This window comes from Nomascus leucogenys, chromosome 11, assembly GCF_006542625.1.
Source record: "Nomascus leucogenys isolate Asia chromosome 11, Asia_NLE_v1, whole genome shotgun sequence".
NCBI classification, from domain to species: domain Eukaryota; kingdom Metazoa; phylum Chordata; class Mammalia; order Primates; family Hylobatidae; genus Nomascus; species Nomascus leucogenys.
Window position 1 is genome coordinate 45,336,778 of NC_044391.1, and position 16,236 is coordinate 45,353,013.

The 16,236-nt window shown below is 51.2% G+C and overlaps 1 protein-coding gene across 2 annotated transcripts in view; it reads right to left on the reverse strand.

The window, feature by feature from the left end:
- Nucleotides 1-16,236, reverse strand: part of SIPA1L3 (signal induced proliferation associated 1 like 3) — a 290,990-nt gene that overhangs the window by 90,351 nt on the left and 184,403 nt on the right. For both annotated transcript variants that reach the window (XM_030822249.1, XM_030822250.1), the window contains exons 6-8: nucleotides 15,568-15,742; nucleotides 9,854-9,957; nucleotides 5,485-5,642 (exon numbers count right to left, since the gene is read on the reverse strand). In XM_030822249.1, coding sequence (XP_030678109.1) covers nucleotides 5,485-5,642; nucleotides 9,854-9,957; nucleotides 15,568-15,742 — 437 coding nt within the window. The remainder of the gene's footprint in view (nucleotides 1-5,484; nucleotides 5,643-9,853; nucleotides 9,958-15,567; nucleotides 15,743-16,236) is intronic.

A 16,236-nucleotide genomic window follows, 5' to 3' on the forward strand; every position in this document is an offset into this window, starting at 1 on the left:
ATGATCTGATCTGGTGGTGAAACCATTCAGTCTATCCCCTCTGATCCACTCTGCCGTTCTCTGCCCTGCTCTGTGCTCAGGAAGGAAGATCTCTCCAGCTCTGTCACCTGGGTTCCTGTGCCCTGGGGCTTCCAGCTGAGTTTGGCCAATGGGAAGCACCAGCATGGGATGGGAAGGCGGGAGGAGAGAAGCTGGAGTATTTATTTCTCTTCCCTTCCACTCTGAGGGGCTGTGATGAAAGTGTCAGTGGCTGTCATCTTTGGTCCCTTACAGCTACTGCTCCTGTTGGGCCGCCCCTCTCCCATGGCCACAGCTCTCATCGGCTTTCAGAAACTTCTCCCATCTCCCTCTGAGCCCATCAAGGCTTGGGGGTGGATAAAGGTTCCTGCCCTGGCTAGTCCCTGGATGCAGCATCTTCCCACATGGTTCCTGCAAGCTCCCCACACCTCTGTCAGTGGCATCAACTCCCTTTGGTTAAATCCTTGAGGGAGATCTGCTTCTTGCTGGGTTCCCAATGGAGGCAGGTGCTGGCAGAGGGACAACAGATTGGCAATCTGTGGAGACCACTGTGGCTGCCTCATGAAGAATGGACGGGAGGACAGGGCACGTGCAGGAGACCAGTGTGGGAGCTACTGCGCGACCCTGGCCGATCAGGCCAGACCCCTCGCTCTCCATCTCTGGTGTTGACTGGCTAGTGATCCTTCATGCCCCAGGAGTGCCACGTGGCAGGATGCCGCCCGAGGCTTAGTGGATTCCCCAGCACAGGTGCTCAATGCTGACTAAAGTAATGGTTTAAATGTGGACAGACGAAACAGTTTCTACCAAAGTATGGTTGGCATAGTTTTAACAGAAAAAGGCATTTTCCAGTGCAGACATGCTTCAAAGAATGCCACACACACCAGGCAAATTTTCTTCTGTGGGAAATCTTGTGGGCATGGCCTTACCCCAGGCAGGGGGATGGATGAGATGACCTCCCCTGTCCCTCTCTCTACTGAATGGGGCAGTCAGATTGCACTTTACAGTGATGAAGAGCTTTGCAATTTCTTTTTTTTTTTTTTTTTGAGACAGAGTTTCGCTCTTGTCGCCCAGGCTGGAGTGCAATGGCGTGATCTTGGCTCACTGCAACCTCTACCTCCCGGGTTCAAGCGATTCTCCTGCCTCAGCCTCCTGAGTAGCTGGGATTATGGGCATGTGCCACCATGACTGGCTAATTTTACATATTTTTTAGTAGAGATGGGGTTTCTCCATGCTGGTCAGGCTGGTCTCGGACTCCCGACCTCAGGTGATCCACCTACCTCGGCCTCCCAAAGTGCTGGGATTACAGGCATGAGCCACCACGCCCGGCTGAGCTTTGTAACTTCTTTATTCAGCACTTAGCTGCTTATAGTGACAGATTTTGGCTTTTCCTATATTCCTGATTCATGATTTCACAAATCATAAAATTACAAACGGCTGAAGGTTTTTTTTTTTTTTTTTCTTGAGACGGAGTCTCGCTCTGTCGCCCAGGCTGGAGTGCAGTGGCGCAATCTCGGCTCACTGCAAGCTCCGCCTCCCGGGTTCACACCATTCTCCTGCCTCAGCCTCTCCGAGTAGCTGGGACTACAGGCGCCCGCCACCACGCCCGGCTAATTTTTTGTATTTTTTAGTAGAGACGGGGTTTCACTGTGGTCTCGATCTCCTGACCTTGTGATCCGCCCGCCTCGGCCTCCCAAAGTGCTGGGATTACAAGCGTGAGCCACCGCGCCCGGCCGGCGGCTGAAGGTTTTTGAGCTATCAGAACAGCTGGTCCCTTACTTCCCAGCAAGAGGGACTGGGTTTTTTTTTTTTTTTTTTTTTTTTGAGACGGAGTCTTGCTCTGTTGCCCAGGCTGGAGTGCAGTGGCACAATCTCGGCTCACTGCAAGCTCCGCCTCCCGGGTTCACGCCATTCTCCTGCCTCAGCCTCTCCGAGTAGCTGGGACTACAGGCGCCCGCCACCACGCCCGGCTAATTTTTTTGTATTTTTAGTAGAGACGGGGTTTCACCGTGGTCTTGATCTCCTAACCTCGTGAAACGCCCGCCTCGGCCTCCCAAAGTGCTAGGATTACAAGCGTGAGCCACCGCGCCCGGCCAAGAGGGACTGGGTTTTGAGAGTCCACAGGCTGCAGGGATGATGCGGGTGGCCATTTGGAAATTGCATGCTTGAAACAGAAAGGATGACAACTCATGAAACAAGCAGGAGATGAGGGGACCTGGTGGTCACCTGATCACCGGAGGGCAATAAGCGTTGCTAGAACACTCAGAATTATTTATTCAACAATTATTTTTTCAGTGCCTGCAACATTTGGGCCAGGTGTCTTTCCAGCCAAGCAAAGATGGCTTTAGGGCCCACTATGTGCCAAGCTTTGTGCTGTGACAGATACAAAAAGCTAAACATGAAATGGGGTTACTGTCAAAGGAGGCAACAGCCACGTGATGTCTGGTTTTTTTTGTTGTTTTGTTTTGTTTTTTTTTTGAGAGTCTTGCTCTGTCACCCAGGCTGGAGTGCAATGGGGCTCACTCTAGCCTTGACTTCCTGGGCTCAAGCGATCTGCCCACCTCAGCTGGGATTACGGGTGAGTGCCAGCATGCCTGGCTAATTTGTAAATTGCTTTTATAGAGATAGGGTCTCCCTATGTTGTCCAGGCTGATCTTGAACTCCCAGGCTCAAGTGATCCTCCTGCCTCAGCTTCCCAAAGTGCTGGGATTGTAGGCGTGAGCCACTATGCCCGGCCCATCATATCATTTTTATGGTGTGATGTGTGCTATGACAGAAACATGTTGGGCAATGGCACATGGAGGAGGTAAGGAACCACTGGAGGGTGTCAGAGGCTCATCTGAGTTCAGTCTTTTTTTTTTTTTTTTTTTTGAGATGGAGTCTCGCTCTGTAGCCCAGGCTGGAGTGCAGTGGTGCAATCTTGGCTCACTGCAACCTCTGCCTCCTGGGTTCAAGTGATTCTCTTGCCTCAACCTCCAGAGGAATAGCTGTAATTAGAGGCACCTGCCACCACACCTGGCTAATTTTTGTATTTTTAGTAGAGATGGGGTTTCACCATGTTGGCCAGGCTGGTCTCCAACTCCTGACCTCAGGTGATCTGCCTACCTCAGCCTCCCAAAGTGCTGGGATTACAAGTGTGAGCCACTGCACCTTGCCCAATTGTCTTGAAGGACAATTAGAAATTCACTGAGTTGGGGGCCAGGAGTTGGGGGTTTCAGGAGATGGTAAGCTGGAGAGCTGTGTCCGGGCTCCCTCCACAGGGGAGAGGCAGGGTCAGGTCTGTCCAGAGAGCAGCTGCCTGTGGGGAAGGAGGGATGGGAAGGGAGGGGATGGCTGAGGAGCAGCTTTGGTTGTATCTCTAACATTTTCTTTCTTTAAAAATGAAGGAAAGAGGGAGAGCTGAAGCAAACAAAGCAAAATGTTAACATCTGTTAAAGCTGGTGGTGGGCACATGGGTGTCTGTTAAATGATTTTCTGCATTTTTTGGAATGTTTAAAATATTGCATAATAAAAATATTTTAAATTAAATTATAAAAAACAAGAAAGGTTTGTGTGTGAGAGAGAAGAAATCACTCTGGAGACGACGCAGAGGCGAGTCCGGAAGGGCAGGGGGTCAGCTGCAGGCTGATGTGATGACCCCAGTAGGAGAGGGCAGGTCAGAGGGGAACGAAGAAGAGAAAGCAGCTCCCCCCACCAGCTCAACCCTCCACCTCTGATGCATCATAAGAAGGCTGCCTCCTTTTCCAGCGTGTGAATGTGTGTATGTGTGTGTGTGCATGTATGTGTGAATATATGTGTGCGTATGTGCATGTGCTTGTGTGTGCCTGTGTGAGTGCAGGTGTGTGCATGTGTATGTGTGTGTGCATGTGTTTATGTGTGCCCGTGTGAGTGCATGTATGTGTGTGCATGTGCACACGGATGCATGCATGCACATACACGTGTGTGTGCATGCATGTGCCGGTGCATGTGTGTGTGCATGTATGTGTGTGCATGTGTGCGCGGATGCGTGCATGCACGTGTGCATGTGCATGTGTGTAAATATCTCCCACCTCATCCAAGGGTCCTCAACCCCACAAAGGGCCTGAGGTGCAGGCACTCTGTAGCTGTTGCTGCATGTTCCAGGAACCGATGGGCAGGGGGAGAGGGTGCCTCAGGTCCGGGGACATGCCTGTAAGGAGGCCCTGCCACGCACTGCGCTAGCTCCCAGTAGCCAGTGGGCAACATGTGCAGCACAGCAGTGCTAGACAACCAGTGCTGCAGGCTGGGATGCCTCTCCCTTCCCTCACCCAGCTGAGGGAGGCAGCTGGTAGACCTGCGGTAATTTTGCGGTGACTACTGGTGCACACACACACGTCCTCTGCTCCAGCACCTCCATTTCTAGAATTTCTTTTACAGCTGTATGCTTGGACTCAGGCGCAATCAGAGTATAAATAAGACTGTTCATTGCAGGCATCACAACCGTAATACCCATCAGTAGAGGACAGGAGATGACCCCGCATCCATACAATGGAATATGAGGCATCAGAAAGAACAAAAAGCACTTCGTGTACAGGTACGAAAAAATCTCAGCTGTGTGCGGTGGCTCACACTTACAATCCCAGCACTTTGGGAGGCTGAGGCTGGAAGATCGCTTGAGGCCAAGAGTTCAAGACCAGCCTAGGTAAAATAGAGAGACCTCATCTCTACTAAAAAAAAAAATTTTTTTAATTAGCCAGGCATGGGGGTGTGCACCTGTAGTTCCAGCTACTCAGGAGGCTGAGGCAGGAGGATCGTTTGAGCCCGGGGGGTCAAGGCTGCAGTGAGCTATGATTGCACCACTGCATTCCAGCCTGGGTGACAGAGTGAGACCCTGTCTTAAAAAAAAAAAAACCAAAAAAACACAAAACAACAAAAACCTCCTCAATTCTACCTCCAAAGTGGGGCCCACCTCCACAGGTAGGCCCTGCTTCCCTCCGACTTTCCTCTGGGCCATCACTCGTGCCTCTCAGTCCTTGAAGCCCAGTGCCCAGGCCTGGCTGGTGATTTTTGCTCTAGGACAGGCACACGACTCCAACTGGGCCAGTGAGCCCCAATTCTGAGGCTTCTGATGCAACTCTTGGGAAAGAAAAGCTCTCATTTTGGGGGATTTGCAGCTGTTAGGATGTTCATCTCAGACCTGCTGGAAAGGTGACCCCCAGGAGAGGGGGAACAGATCCAGCCAGAACTAAACGTGCCGTTTTTGAGAGCCTATATACACAACTGTTTTTTTGTCTTAAGCCACATTGAGATGGGTTTTCTGTCACTTGAAACAAAAGATTACAAGCAAATACAAATCCCTGATGGTTTCCTTAGCAAAACTGGGGAGCCATGCCCCTTTCTGGCTAAAAACCACTCTCTGAGATGGTGTGGGGAGCCCTGTACTGGGACCCACTTGGGCCAGCTGCCTGCCCCTCTCTGTACGCTGCTGGGGGCCGGGGGTGGGGGACATACCTGTAGCAGACGTTATCAGTGCAGGGGTTGTGGACTCGGACAATGATGAAGACATGCTGGAAGTGGGAGCGGATGTTCTTGGGGGTGAACGGTAGCGCCCCAGGCTCCTGGAAGATGATTGTCACGATGTCATTTCCTATGTGCCTCTTCCGCAGCAGCTGGGAAAGGGCAACAGAGGGGGACAGGAACCTGTCACAGGTCGGCCTGAGGGGTCCTGCCTGGACCACTGCCACAGCTCCCCTCACCCACCCCCATTCCCACTCCCTGCTCACACACAGCCCAAGGAATGCCCGAGTCAGGTGACAAACCTTCCTGTGGTTCCCTCTCATTCAGGATAAAGGACAAAGGCCTCGACATGGCCAGAAACACTTCCTCGAGGCCTCTGCACCGCTGTTCCCTCTGCTAGGAACATTATTCCCGAGTCCCCACATGGCTTCCTTCCTCACCTCTTCTGGTCTTGCATAAACGTCACCCTCCCAGGGAGGCCTGCCTTTGCTGACTATGTTATTCAAGATCCACTCCACCACAACACTCCCTGATCTTTGCTTTTCTGTCCCCATTACTTAACACTTATTGACACTCAGCACAGATGGCTTTCCCTCCTTCATTTTGTTTCTTGTCTCTTCCCATTGAAGTGGCAGCTCCATGAGAACAGGGATTTTGTTCATTGCCCACTGCTGTATCCTCAGTACCCAGCACAGTGCCCGGCATACAGGAGGTGCTCAATAAAAAAGATCCAGAGAGCACAGGCTGGTGGTCTTCAACTTGCTCAAAGCCACACCCATGGACAATGGCAGAGTCAGATCCCAGTTCACTGGCAGGGCCAGTTATAGGCGCCACCCCTTCCCCAGACCCTGACTGAGGTCAGGATGGCTGCGGCTTCCAAGTGCCCTATGGCACCCTCACCCTCTGATATGGTTTGGCTGTGTCCACACCCTACAATTCATCTTGAATTGCAGCTCCCATAATTCCCACATGTCATGGGAGGGACCCGGTGGGAGGTAACTGAATCATAGGGGTGGGTCTTTTCCATGATGTTCTCGTGATAGTAAATAAGTTTCACGAGATCTGATGGTTTTATAAAAAGGTAGTTCCCCTGCACAAGCTCTCTTGCCTGCCACCATGGAAGACGTGATTTTGGTGGTTCTTTGCCTTCTGCCATGACTGTGAGGCCTCCTCAGCCATGTGGAGCTGTGAGTCCATTAAACCTCTTTTTCTTTATAAACTACCCAGTCTTGGGTAAATCTTCATTAGCAGTGTGAAAATGGACGAATACACCTTCTCTCCCCCGCTAGTCAGTCTCCAAAGAAGACTCTGTTATCTTCACAGGTGATGCCGTATTCACGGTGTTGGGCTTATTTGCTGAGATTATATCGTTCTTTTTCTTTCTTTCTTTTTTTTTTTTTGAGACAGAGTCTCGCTCTGTCGCCCAGGCTGGAGTGCAGTGGTGCAATCTCGGCTCACTGCCAGCTCCGCCTCCCGGGTTCACACCATTCTCCTGCCTCAGCCTCTCCGAGTAGCTGGGACTACAGGCGCCCGCCACCAAGCCCGGCTAATTTTTTGTATTTTTTAGTAGAGACGGGGTTTCACCGTGGTCTCGATCTCCTGACCTCATGATCCGCCCGCCTTGGCCTCCCAAAGTGCTGGGATTACAAGCTTGAGCCACCACGCCCGGCCTCGTTCTTTTTCTTTTTTCTTTTTTTTTTTTTCTTTTTGGGACGGAGTTTCACTCTCGTTGCCCAGGCTGGAGTGCAATGGTGCGATCTCGGCTCACTGCAACTTCCACCTCCTGGGTTCAAGTGATTCTCCTGCCTCAGCCTCCTGAGTAGCTGGGATTACAGGCATGCGCCACCACGCCCAGTTAATTTTGTATTTTTAGTAGAGACGGGGTTCCTCCATGTTGGTCAGGATGGCCTCGAACTCCTGACCTCAGGTGACCTCTCCGCCTCAGCCTCCCAAAGTGCTGGGATTAGGTGTGAGCCACCGTGCCCAGCCTATTAAATTGTTTTTATTTACACAGTTCTGGCATTCATGTAACTGTTAAGGAATCTGCCAGTGCAGGAGATCCATGGACAGGGGTCCCATGGAGCTCTAAGTGACGTGGCTCACAGTGTGAACTCCAGACACGCTTTGCAGCTCAACTCCTACTGTTGAATGGTTAGTTCTTTATGTGTGTTTTAAGTGGCATTAAATCAAATTGCTAAAGTAGCTATTAGGCCGGGCATGGTGGCTCACACTTGTAATCCCAGCACTTTGGGAGGCCGAGGCAGGCCGATCACGAGGTCAGGAGATCGAGACCAGGGTGAAACCACGTCTCTACTAAAAAATACAAAAAATTAGCCGGGCGTGGTGGCGGGCGCCTGTAGTCCCAGCTACTCGGAGAGGCTGAGGCAGGAGAATGGCGTGAACCCGGGAGGAGGAGCTTGCAGTGAGCCGAGATTGCGCCACTGCACTCCAGCCTGGGCGACAGAGCGAGACTCTGTCTCAAAAAAAAAATAAAAATAAAAATAAAAAATAAAGTAGCTATTGACTGTAGCTGGTCTTGTACTAAACACTGTACAGCCTTATCTTCAATTCATCATCTCAGTGAATCTCTTAACAACCCCAAGAGGCGTTAACTCATTTTGCCCCGTTTTACAGATGAGAAAACTTAGGCTCACAGAGGTTAAGAAATTTTCCCTAAGTCATGTAGTGATGGAGGGAAAGAGCCTGGATTCTAACCCACTTCTTAACTCTATGACTCAAGCTTTTCCCCAGCACGCCTCCCACATACTCAGGAACAGGCACTGCTCCCTGCGCCCCTCCTGTGTGTCGGGCCCTGTCACGCTCCGGTTGCCGCAGGAGTGTATGCGCCTTTCTCAATGACCCTGATTCAGGGACACTACGATTCTACCCATTTCACACAGCAGGAACTCAAGGCCCAGAGAGGTGAGATCACTTACCTGAGATCACACAGCTAGGAAGTAGCAAAGAAAGAACTCAAATTCAGGTCTAATTCTGAGATCAAAGCGCTTTTTTTTTTTTTCTTTTGAGACAGAGTCTTGCTCTGTTGCCCAGGCTGGAGTGCAGTGGCGCAATCTCGGCTCACTGCAACCACTGCCTCTTGGGTTCAAGCAATTCTCATGCCTCAGCTTCCTGAGTAGCTGGGACTATAGGCACACACCACCATGCCTAGCTAATTTTTGTATTTTTAGTAAAGATGGGGTTTCACCATATTGGCCAGGCTGGTCTCAAACTCCCGACCTCAGGTGATCCGCCTGCCTCAGCCTCCCAAAGTGCTGGGATCACAGGCATGAGCCACCAAGCCTGGCCTAAGACCAAAGCTCTTAATAGCATGTTTTTAGATGAACCATAGGAAATCAATATTTGAGCATTTTTGGCCTACAAAGTCACTTGTGCCAACTGGGAAAATACGTACACTTACTTCCTGAACTGTCAACACTCTGAGGCTTCCGTTCATTAGGAACTGGAAGAATTGCTCCGTGGGCCCAGCCTGCAAGGTGGGTCCAAGAGAGGAGCCGGGTCACAGCTGCAGCCTCTTGGCAATGGGTGTTTGGTGGCGCTGCCCACCCGGTATCCCTGCCTCCTCCTGGCAGCCACACCCACTCAGTTTGGGAAAGCACCTCCTCAACCTCCGTCCATGTTTCAAATTGAGCTGGCACCACTCACCCTCTCTAGGGTTGGGCATGAGCCTCGGGCTTGGCCAGTCTGCCCCTTCCGCCCCCACCCCAGGCCCCGAGACTGGCATGTGAATAGTCCAATGAGACTCAGCTCTGAAACACTTCTGGGACAACTGGAAAAAACAGCACTCTTTCTGCTGAGGTGGCTAAGCTGGTGGATGTCAGCCTAGGGCTGCTAGGAGGTATCTTTGCCTTGCACCTGTGAATAAAGCTGCTGTAAAGAAAAGTGGAGGTGAGAAATGGGGAAGGATTCCTAATATTGTTGGAGTCCCTGGATCCAACCAGACCTGAGGCCAGCCCTCTCTAGAATCTTAGAGTTATATAACCCAGTAAATCTCTTTTTCTAGTTAAGCCAGTTTGGTGTGAGTTTCTCTTACTTGCAGTCAAAATAATGTTGACTGATTCACTCTTCTTCTTAAGACCAGTGATGACTCAAGAGGCCCTGGAGGGGCATTGGGCTAGCTGGGGCCAGGCAGGGTGCCCAAGAAACAGCAGGAAAGACTGGGGCCAAAGTGACATCTCGAACCACACCTGGGCTGGTCTCTAACCCCCAGGGAAAGTGACCATAGTAAAGATGGCCTCCAAGGCCAAGGGCCTCCATATGATCCACAGGATGGTATTGGGAAGGCCAATGCTGGCGAGTGGGCAGCCAACATCCAGCAGCCGTGCCTCTGCTGAAAATCACTGACCTGCTGCCTGTTGTTGGGGGTGTAAGGGAGCAGGGTGGAGACATGGAACATGATCTCGTAGTCCTGGTACGTCGTGTAGAGGGAGTGGGTTCCCGTGGAGTCGGCTGAAACAGAAACGCCAGTTAGGACCATGTTTCCAAAACCTCTGGGTTTTTGCCATATCCCACGTACCATCTGTGCTGGTTTTTAACTTGGTGCTTTCACTTCAATCCACTCTTAAAAATTAAATACATTGGCCAGGCCTGCTGGTTCACACCTGTAATCCCAGCACTTTGGGAGGCCAAGGCAGGTGGATCATCTGAGGTCAGGAGTTCGTGACCAGCCTGGCCAACATGGTGAAACCCCGTCTCTACTAAAAACACAAAAATTAGCCAGGCGTGGTGGCGGGTGCCTGTAGTCCCAGCTACTCGGGAGGCTGAGGCAGGAGAATCGCTTGAACCCAGGAGGTGGAGGTTGCAGCGAGCCGAGATCGTGCCACTGCACTCCAGCCTAGGAGACAGGGTGAGACTCTGTCTCAAAAAAAAAAAAAAATTAAATATATTTAGATAAAAAGGAAACCCCATTGCTATGTACCCACCAGATTGGTAAAAATTAAAAAGTCTGACAGCACCAATGGTTGGTGAGGATGTGGAGTAAACGGAACCCTTGAGGTGGCTGGTTAGGTGTGTAACTTGGTACAAGCACTTTGGAAAACTTTTTAGCAATCTCTCTTATGTCTGAAGATAGGCTTAATTGATAACCTAGCACTTCCTCTCCTTGGACCACAGCCCAGAGAAATCATGCACAAGTGTCCTGGGATATGGGTACAAGAATCTTCAAGCGTCAGTCAAAAGAATGGGTGAACACACTGGTCAATTCACACTGTGGAAAAATATACAGCCAGGAAAAGGAATGAGTCGCGGCTGCAGCATGGGGAAAGCCTCTAAATGTTGAGTAAAAGATGCTGACACAAAGCAGCACACAGAGTGTGATCCCATTCATGTGACATGCAAAAGCAGGTCAGGTTATACCGGTCAGGGATGTGTACGTAAGTAGCAAAACTATGAAGAAAAGCAAAGAAATGGTTAACACTGAGAATCAGGATATGAGTTCTCTCTAATAGGAGGGAGGGTTATGGCCAGGAAGAGGCAAACCTGCTTACTGAGCCCATGTTTCAGAGGGGGAAAATGAGGCACGGAGAGGGAGTGCCTTCCCAAGGTCACGCTGCACTGAGTGGTACAGTCTGGACCAGTACTCAGGCTGTTGGATTCCGGATCTGTTCTTTTTTTTTTTTTTTTTTTTGAGATGGAGTTTCGCTCTGTCACCTAGGCTGCAGAGCAATGGCGCAATGTGGGCTCACTGCAACCTCTGCCTCCTGGGTTCAAGCAATTCTCCTGCCTCAGCCTACCGAGTAGCTGGGATTACAGGTGCCTGCCACCATGCCTGGATAATTTTAGTATTTTTAGTAGAGACAGGGTTTCACCATGTTGCCCAGGCTGGTTGAACCCCTTACCTCAGGTGATCCACCTGCCTCAGCCTCCCAAAGTGCTGGGATTACAGGTGTGAGCCACTGTGCCTGGCCTCCAGATCTGTTCTTAACAATATTCAATGCTGCCTCAGTGTCCGGCGGGGACACTGAGGCCACAGCTGCCAGTGCCAGAGCCAGGTTGGGAGCCGGGTAACATCCAGGTATCTGCTGAAGCCAGGGCCATCCTTGCCTGCAATCTGGGGAAACTCCTTCCAGGAGCACTATGCTTCCTGGGGTCCTCTAAGAGAACCCACTTCCTGGCCAGGCGCGGTGGCTCATGCTTGTAATTCTAGCACTTTGGGAGGCCAAGGTGGGTGGATCACCTGCGGTCAGGAGTTCAAGACCAGATTGGCCAACATGGTGAAACCCCGTCTCTACTAAAAATACAAAATTAGCTAGGTCTGGTGGCACGTGCCTGTAATCCCAGCTATTCAGGAGGCTGAGGTGGGAGAGTCCCTTGAAACCAGGAGGTGAAGGCTGCAGTGAGCCAAGATCGTTCTAATACACTCCAGCCTGGGTGACAGCGCGAGACTCTGTCTGAAAAAAACAAAAAAAACAAAAAACCAATGCTAACACTCACACCTGCCGGCTTCCTCCACGCCAGGTGAGCCCAGGGAGGCCTGCTGCCTCCCCACCCACCTAGGGGGACACCCACGCTGGCGGAGCTCTGAGAAGCACTCGGCACAGAGGGAGGGCTCAGGATGTTTGGGGCAAAGCTGACCCACGGAACCCTCACCATGCTTCCAAGTTAAGCGCAATTATTACCTTCATTCTACAGATGAGGAAACTGAGGTCGAGAGAGGCAAAGCCAGCTGTCCAAGATCACGAAACTAGCAAATGGCATAATAACATGCTCGTTCCTCCTACAGCCTCCTTCAGCGGGGGAGGAGGGGAAGGTGATGATGGCCCCAGACACCTGCCCAACATTTCACTTCTCTAAGATTTGTCTCCTGATCTGGGCTTCTGTTTTGTTTTCTAGAAGAGCAAACCGAGTCTTGGTGTGGTGTGGGGAAGAGCAATGTCTGACTGAGCCATCTTGGGGCCTTCTCACTCCTAGACAATGAAAACCCACTCCCAAGGACAGTAGCAGTCCATTCCCCAGGGAGCTGTGACACCTGTGAACATCACCCATCCACCCACTCATGTTCCACTCATGGAACATTTCAATCCTATATATCATATACATATACATATATATTTTTTTTCTTTCTTTCTTTTTTTTTTTTTTGAGACGAAGCCTTGCTCTGTTGCCCAGGCTGGAGTGCGGTGGTGCGATCTCGGCTCACAGCAAGCTCCGCCTTGCGGGTTCACACCATTCTCCTGCCTCAGCCTCCAGAGTAGCTGGGACTACAGGCACTCCCCTGTATTTTAGTAGAGACGGTGTTTCACCCTCTTAGCCAGGATGGTCTCGATCACCTGACCTCATGATCCGCCCGCCTCGGCCTCCCAAGTGCTGCGATTACAGGCGTGAACCACTGTGCCCGGCCCCTTTTTTTTGTTTTGAGATGAAGTTTTGCTCTTGTCACCCAGGCTGGAGTACAGTGGTGTGATCTCAGCTCACTGCAACCTCTGCCTCCCAGGCTCAAGCAATTCTGCCTCAGCTTCCCAAGTAGCTGAGATTACAGGCGTGTGCCACCACACCTGGCTACATTTTTGTATTTTCAGTAGAGATGGGTTTTCACCACATTGGCCAGGCTGGTCTCGAACTCCTGCCCTCAGGTGATCCACCTGCCTCAGCCTCCCAAAGTGTTCAGATTACAGGCATGGGCCACTGCGCCCAGCCCCATATATCATATATATTTATGTACACATACACATGATAAGCACAGAGACTGCTGCAACAAATACGTCCTATGTGATACCACCTTAAGAAAGAGACCACCACCCACACTCTAATGTGAGCACCGTTTCCTAGACACACCCACCTCTCCCCAGACAGCCAACCACTATCCTGCGTATTGTCTCCAGTGTTCCCTTGTTTTTTTTTTTTTCTAGTGATTGATTGAGACGGAGTCTCGCTCTGTCGCCCAGGCTGGAGTTCAGTGGTGCAGTCTTGGCTCACTGCAACCTCTGCCTTCCGGGTTCAAGCAGTTCGCCTCAGCCTCCCAAGTAGCTGGGATTATAGGCATGAACCACCACGCCCAGCTAATTTTTTTGTATTTTTAGTAGAGATGGGGTTTCACCATTTTGGCCAGGCTGGTCTCGAACTCCTGACCTCAGGTGATCCACCCACCTTGGCCTCCCAAAGTGCTGGGATTACAGGTGTGACCCACAGCTCCTGGCCTATTTATTTTATTTTATTTATTTATTTTTTTGAGATGGAGTGCTGCTCTGTCACCCAGGCTAGAGTGCAGTGGCGTGATCTCGGCTCACTGCAACCTCCGCCTCCCGGGTTCAAGCAATTCTCCCGCCTTAGCCTCCTGAGCAGCTGGGACTACAGGCGCCCACCACCACACCTGGCTAATTTTTGTGTTTTTTAGTAGAGACAGGGTTTCACCATATTGGCCAGGCCGGTCTCAAATTCCTGACCTCGTGATCTGCCCGCCTCAGCCTCCCAAAGTGTTGGGATTACAGGCATGAGCCACCGTGCCTGGCCTATTTACTCTTGAGATGGGGTCTTGCTCTGTCATCCGGGCTGGAGTGTAGTGGCATGATCATAGCTCACTGCAGTCTCAAACTCCCAGGCTCAAGCAATCCTCCTGCCTCACTTTCCCAAAGTGCTGGGATTACAGGCATGAGCCACCACTCTTGGCTCTGTTTTTCTTTAGAGTTCCACTGTGTAAGAGCATATCCACCAACAATATATTGCTGGGTTTTTGTTTTTGCTTTTTTTTTTTTTTCTTCAGAGACAGGGTCTTGCTTTATTTCCCAGGCTGGTCTTGAACACCTGGCCTCAAGCAATCCTCCCGCCTTGGCCTCCCAAAGTGATAGAATTACAGGTGTGAGTCATCCTGCTGGACCTTTTTGCCAGGTGTAGTGGCTCATGTGTGTAGTTCCAGCACTTTGGGAGGCCAAGGATCCCTGGAGGCCCTGTTTGAGACCAGTCTGGGTAACACAGTGAGACCTTGTCTCTATAAAAAATAATAATTGGCCAGGTGTGGTGGCTCATGCCTGTAATCCCAGCACTTTGGGAGGCCGAGGCGGGCAGATCACGAAGTCAGCAGTTCAAGACCAACCTGGCCAATATGGTAAATCTCCATCTCTACTAAAAATACAAAAACTAGCAGGGAGTGGTGGCTCATGCCTGTAATCCCAGCTACTTGAGAGGCTGAGGCAGGAGAATTCCTTGAACCCAGGAGGCGGAGATTGCAGTGAGCTGAGATTGCGCTACTGCACTCCACCTGGGCAATAGAGGGAGACTGTCTCAAAAAAAAAAAAAAAAAAAAAAAAGAAAAGAAAAAGAAAAAAAAATTGTTATGTAAAAGGCATCATTCAGGTCCCACTCTTCTGAGGCTTGCTGTCTTTGCACAGCATGAAGCATGTGGCTCTCTTCCACGCTGATGCCTGTGGTGCCAGTTCATCTCCTCTGGGTGAACACAGCGCAACTCTGCCAGTGTGCACTGGGTGCACCGAGGTGCTGGTGGTTAGGGATATTCAGTCCTCTCCTGCCATGCACGTGCACATTACACAGAGTGCATACCTAGGAGTGAAGGAGCTGAGTCACAGAGCAGGGTCTCTTCAAACTGGACTTGAATGTGCTGTACTGTTTTCCAAAGTGGCTGCACATGGCCAGGCATGGTGGCTCACCCCTGTAATCCCAACACTTTGAGAGGCTGAGGTGGGTGGATCACTTGAGGTCAGGAGTTCGAGACCAGTCCGGCCAACATGGTGAAAGCCTGTCTCTACTAAAAATATAAACATTAGCCAAGAGTGGTGGTGCACACCTGTAGTCACAGCTACTTGGGAGGCCGAGGAAGGAGAATCTTGCTTGAACCTGGGAGATGGAGGTTGCAGTGAGATGGGATCACACCACTGCACTCCAGCCTGGGCCAGAGAGTGAAACTCTGTCTCAGAAACAACAACAACAACAACAAGTACAACAACACGAAAAAATAAAGTGGCTGCACTTATTTGTGCTCCTACAAGTGAAGTCTGAGAGCTCCCACTGCTCCATGTCCCCACCTTGGCATCCCCAGGCCTTTTAAGCTTTGCCCGTTGAGTAGGAGTGCAGTGGTGGCTCACTGTGATCTAACTGGCCCCTACTTACTCTTGACGTCCAGCTGGGCAGCATACTTGGTGAAGCCCTTCAGGCAGACCTTCTCGCCGATGAGGGAGAGGAACTCCTCGAAGGCGGGGCCGGCCTCCTCATTGTTGTACATCTCCTCTTCAGAGCTCTGGCCGGCCTTGCAATAGAGGATGCCCACCTTGTGCTTCCGGCAGAGCTGCAGAGGCAAGAGTGGCTTTGTGGAGGCAGGCCAGGCAGAGACGGCAGAGGGAAGGGAGCAAGGGGTATGTTTGAGGCCTTCGGCCCTGGGAGCTGCTGGGACCACTTGGAACCCAGAGCCACAGCCAGACGGGGGAAAAACAGTGCTGGGGCATGGCGGCATGTCCCAGTTGTCCCTCCCCCTCCCTTCCACTCCAGAGAAGCACAGCAAGGTGTCCAGGCCGCCTCTTCTCGCTATGGCGGGTGGAGGATGGCTGGTGATGCCACGCTTGCATGAAAGAGACTGTTGCCTTGGCTGGCTTCCCACAGTAGGTGGACTGGGATGGGCTGAGATTCTGCAAAAGCAAATTCTGGAGGGCTCAAGGCTTATAGTCAATACCTTTTTTAGGGAGTGGGCTCCCAATAACCATGTTAGCTTTAGGTATCCCGGATCCCCCTGGTCACTGGTGACTGGGCAGCCACCTGACCTATGCATAGCCCAATTGATGGCTC